This window comes from Primulina tabacum, chromosome 9 (genome assembly GCF_025594145.1).
Source record: "Primulina tabacum isolate GXHZ01 chromosome 9, ASM2559414v2, whole genome shotgun sequence".
Lineage (NCBI taxonomy): Eukaryota > Viridiplantae > Streptophyta > Magnoliopsida > Lamiales > Gesneriaceae > Primulina > Primulina tabacum.
The window spans coordinates 41740670-41746118 of record NC_134558.1 but is presented as its reverse complement, the minus strand read 5'-3'; the positions used below and the strand labels follow the sequence as shown (position 1 = coordinate 41746118).

Here is a 5449-nt window from a genome sequence, read left to right as displayed (position 1 = left end):
ATTTACATTCAAGATGCATTTGGATGACATGTTCGTCTCACATGTTATCATTTCTTTGTAAATAAAATTTCAAATTCCCAGCTAAGCATGAAACTTTTAAAATACTTAGTTTTACTTGCATCTTGCACGGAAGGACCAACAATTGGTGAACTTACGTTGCCTACTAGAATATCCAGTTGGTGAAAGACAAGTAAAACTAAGTACGTTAAAAAGTTCAGTTGCGAATTTTATTTTTTAAAAAAAAAATTTAAATGAAATGTACATGTCATCGAAATGCATCCAAGTGTGAGGATATTTAAAAGTGAAATGCATATTCGAAAATCCAGTATTTTAATATCCATTATGAGTATTTTCTGAGCCAAATCAAGTACTTTCTTTGTAAAATTAAGTACTTCAAAAAGTGTGAGGATATTTAAAAGTGAAAGACATATTCGAATATCCAGTATTTTAATATCCATCATGAGTATTTTCTGAGCCAAATCAAGTATTTCCATCGTAGAATTAGGTATTTACTAAGTAAAAATAAGTACTTCAAAAAGTGTGAGGATATTTAAAAGTGAAAGACATATTCGAATATCCAGTATTTTAATATCTCTTATGAGTATTTTCTTTGCCAAATCAAGTATTTTTATTGTAAACGTAGGTATTGAACAAGTAAAAATAAGTACTTCAAAACGTGTGATGATATTTAAAAGTTAAAAGGCATATTCGAAAAACCAGTATTTTAATATCCATTATGAGTATTTTCTGAGCCAAATCAAGTATTTTCATGGTTAAATTAGGTATTTAACAAATAAAAATAAGTACTTCGAGAAGTTCAGTTGCGAATTTGTTTTTTTTAAAAAAAAACTAAATGAAATGTACATGTCATCGAAATGCATCCAAGTTTGAGGATATTAAAAAGTGAAAGGCATATTCGAAAATCCAGTATTTTAATATCCATTATGAGTATTTCCTGAACTAAATCAAGTAGTTTCATTGTAAAATTAAGTATTTAACAAGTAAAAATAAGTACTTCAAAAAGTGTGAGGGTATTTAAGTGAAAGGCATATTCGAAAATCAAGTATTTTAATATCCATTATGAGTATTTTCTGATCCAAATCAAGTATTTTCATTGTAAAATTAGGTATTTAACAAGTAAAAATAAGTACTTCGAGAAGTTCAGTTGCGAATTTGTTTTTTTTAAAAAAAAATTAAATGAAATGTACATGTCATCGAAATGCATCCAAGTTTGAGGATATTAAAAAGTGAAAGGCATATTCGAAAATCAAGTATTTTAATATCCATTATGAGTATTTTCTGAGCTAAATCAAGTAGTTTCATTGTAAAATTAAGTATTTAACAAGTAAAAATAAGTACTTAAAAAAGTGTGAGGGTATTTAAGTGAAAGGCATATTCGAAAATCAAGTATTTTAATATCAATTATGAGTATTTTCTGAGCCAAATCTAGTATTTTTATTGTAAAATTTGGTATTTAACAAGTACAAATAAGTACTTCAAAAACTTGAGTTGCGAATTTTTTTTTTTTAAAAAAATTAAGTGAAATGTACATGTCATCGAAATTCATCTTGTATGGGCGCACGCCCGCCCGCACGCTGCCGAGCAGCGCACATGCGCGCCGCTCCGCACGCATGTGCGCGCTAACCACTGGCAAGCGCGCGCACTTGCGCGCGCATGTGCGCGCCTGCCACTGGCATGCGTGTGCGCGCCTGCTACTGTTCACGCGCAACTTTTTTTTTTCCGATTTTCGTCCCTTACACGTTTCGACTATTCGTTTTATGTTCTTTCAACGTATGATGAACTCTTTCGAGTTTTATTCAGAACAATCGAACTTAATATTCGTTCATTAAGCTTCGTTCTTCGTTTCGAATTTTTCCAAATCAAACACATTGATTTATTTGATTAATTTTCATTCATTAAGCACCAAAATTCCAACAAGTATCTCATTTACCAAATCAAGTATTTTAAAATTGAAAATATGTATTTCGCAAGTAAAAGTAAGTACTTCAAGATGTTCTATGCGTAGTTGCGAATTTGTTTTTTTTTTTCCAAATGTTCCATGGAAACACTAATAATAACCGAATATTTTCAGAATGCATAAAAATGATATTTCAATTTATAATATTAAGTAACAACAAATTTGGGTATCATTTAAGGAAAAAAATGTACTGAAGCTTAAAATTTGGTATATTTGGCAAAACATTCCTGGAAAAAATTTGCAAGGGAATATTTGTAATGATAACAAACCACAACTCACAACAAATATGAAACTATCTGTCAACAATACAATTTAATGATTAAGACATAATCACTTCATTACACATCTACAAATTGCAATTCCAAACACATAATCTGTTGTTTTGCAACAGCATACAGTTTTCCAATCTCAATGAACCAATTGAGTTTGACAGCAACACATTAGTCTTCTTCATTACAAACTTCAAATACTAACTAATACTTGTAAATTGAACAAATTCAGTGTTTGTTTACAAAAAAAATGTCATGCCATCAACGCACGATAAGTCTTACCATCACGTCAAAACAGCAAACAAAAAATGGCTACCATAAACGTAATGATCCAAAAGATCGATTAATTCTATGAACAACACCAAATATATTCACAAAATGCCACCACATCTTGTTGTCTTTTTTGAACAACCTTCCATGCTGCTTTCTTACTCTAACACATGCCTGCAACCAATTAAAAAAATTAAGATAGCAATTTGGAATTTTTAAAATAAATTAAATTACAAATAACTTAAGATAATGGAAGTAAACGATATAGTATTAATGTATATGTCAATCAAACCAATTATGGCACTGGTTCTTTGCAAGTTCGTCTATTATGCCCTCGCCCATTACATCTCCCACACGTTGTCACACGTTGTTCAACTTGAGAAGGTATCCGTTTGGTCCTTCTACGTCCTGGCTGGCTACGGGTTGTAGGAGCATAAATGGTAGGTCCATCATTCAGATAACCCTCACTCATGTCATTTGTTGGAATTGGATTTATGATTCCTTTATAAGCTTGGCGGTACATGTTCATCTTAAAATATCCATCACAGAATTGATAAACCGACAGAGACTTTGATTCTATGCACGAGCAAGCATGCTTGCACGGTAGCCTATACATCTGCCAATATCGACATGAACAACGACATGAATTCAAATCCACTGAAAAACTTTTGTCCCCATCTATCACCTCAAACAGAGCTCCACATGACTTGTGCACCTTTAAGCTTCGAGATTGTCCATATGCAATTGACACCTCCTTCTCTTTTCTTGGACTTAGTTCTCCGATCATCGCCATTGTTTTTCTCGTCTTTTGTGCATCGTGGTCATTATTTGAATTCGTATGTTATCTATCATACCCACAATAGGTAGATATCGCGCTTGTTTTACCCAATTGTTCCAGCTTTCAACAATATTATTATTAATGACACCCCATCGCTCACCCACAAACATAGAATTGGCCCAATTTTCTGAGGGCACACTCACAAGAAACTCGTGGGCGAGCGGCATCGAATCGATTATGCTTTTGATATGTTGCGAGAATTCATGTCTTGATGGGGTGTACGCAGCTTTCTTCAAACCAGAAGACCAATGTTTCTTGTTATGGAGAGGATACCTACGCAATACCTGCAAAAAAAAAATTTAAAAACATTACAGATAATAACCAACTAATGAAGAATAACAAAAAAAAAAAAGATGGCTAAATTATTGAAAAATCACCATAAGACAAACCTGCTTGACAAAGTTATCGACCAGATGTCTTAAACAATAAGAATGGTGAATACCAGGGAACACAGTCTGAATAGCTTTGATAAGTCCAGGATGTCGGTCAGAGAAAAAAATGTAGCTACGGAATATCATTATGTATTGGGATGCCAAGACATGTTTTAACTGGTAGCAAAACCATTCCCAATTAGAATCGTTTTCTGCATCAACAATTGCATACGCAAGTGTAAAAACATCATCATTCGCATCCTTTGCCACAACGCCTAATAAAAATCATTTGTACTTGTTCTTAATGTGAGTTCCATCCAAAAATAATAATGGCCGACAACCACTAATAAAACCAACCAGACATGCATGAAAACATATGAATAACCGTCTAAATTTGTTTGTCATCGAATCAATTTCACATTCAACAAAACTCCCGGGATTTGTTTCTTTAACAGCATGACAATACCATCGTAATTTATCATACGACCCCTTATCAGTTCCATAAATATCATGCATTGCCATCTCTTTACCCGCCCAAACTTTATGATACTCAAGTTCTACTCCATAATCTCTTTCAATGTCCTTCAGCATTGCACATGGGCGATATGATGGCTCTCCCCTTAACTTCTCCTTCACAACATTAGCTACCCAGGATGAATCAGCTTTAGGGTGACCTCTACTCCGCAAATTATCATCCCCACAACTATGGCTTAGGTTGCACTTTCTTATGCCGAATGAATTGTCCGATTTATGTTTGGAGGCATAAATTTTCCACTCACAATTCTCTTTGCTGCAAACAACACTTTCATTTCTCATGTACCTAAAAGATCTTCTACTGGCAATAACATAATTTTTAAGACAAATCCTGAATTCAGCTGCATCTTTAAATTTTTGCCCAACACCACGTATGCAATGAATCCAAGCATCAATAGAATTGGTTAAAGTGCCAACGTCAAGCTCGTGACCTCCATCAGAACAAACTTCATCAGCAAAATCAAACCTAACCATTTTAATACAAATCAATAAAATACATGAGGAAACACATCAATATTCTTTTACATAATTTAAAGTGAACTATAAATATAACAAACAATACTCAAGTCGTGCACAACAATAAAAAACAAACAATAACTCATTTACCAACTCTGCAATATCTGAAACCTGCAAACAAACAATAAAAACAATGCAAACAAAAATAAAAAAGGAAGTTACCTCGCAATGACTGGGCTCTGATCATCTTTTGGAAATGCTATCAATTTGATTATATTTAATTTCAAACAACTGTGAAGGTTTATCATATTTCGAACATCGTCATCTTCATTCAGGGTTACTGCAATCTGATCATGGGGTGCCATGTATTGCAATAACGTTAATTCAGAATTAATAGCCGCACATTTTCGTCCTAAACTCTCGAATATCTCTAACAAAGTTGCGTCATTAGGAATTGAAATCAAATAAAGACCATTGACGTAGCGGCTTCCAAGAAACGAAAATATTGCGCTCCCCGAACCGACTTCCATCAATAAATCGATCGTCGAATATCTAAATTATTAATATTTGCTTCTGCCGATTTAGGCGTCAAATAAATTGGAAATCCAAAAACAGAATATCAGTTCTACAATGTCTTACATTAAATAAAAACTCAAATAATGGGGATAAATGAATTACATAAAATAAAATCACAACTTATCCAAAATCGACCTTTGTGCTCAAACAATATTGA

General features: G+C 33.2%; 1 protein-coding gene across 1 annotated transcript; it reads right to left on the bottom strand.

Moving 5' to 3' along the window:
- Nucleotides 1–2812: 2812 nt before the first annotated feature.
- Nucleotides 2813–5081, bottom strand: LOC142504534 (uncharacterized). The gene is made up of 6 exons (XM_075617379.1): nt 4939–5081; nt 4867–4887; nt 4146–4726; nt 3745–4001; nt 3403–3639; nt 2813–3133 (listed from the first exon to the last, which is right to left on the bottom strand). Exons 1-6 carry the CDS (start codon nt 5079–5081, stop codon nt 2813–2815), a joined length of 1560 nt encoding a protein of 519 aa, XP_075473494.1.
- Between the last annotated feature and the right edge of the window lie 368 nt (nt 5082–5449).

What these genes read in the sequence shown, in the direction of transcription:
- LOC142504534 (XM_075617379.1), bottom strand. Translation starts at nt 5,081, where the DNA reads ATGGCACCCCATGATCAGATTGCAGTAACCCTGAATGAAGATGACGAT. An exon ending in CAGAGCCCAGTCATTGCGAG is followed by an intron (nt 4,888 to 4,938) that starts GTAACTTCCTTT and finishes GTTTGTTTGCAG; the next exon opens with GTTTCAGATATTGCAGAGTT. An exon ending in TTTCAGATATTGCAGAGTTG is followed by an intron (nt 4,727 to 4,866) that starts GTAAATGAGTTA and finishes TAAAATGGTTAG; the next exon opens with GTTTGATTTTGCTGATGAAG.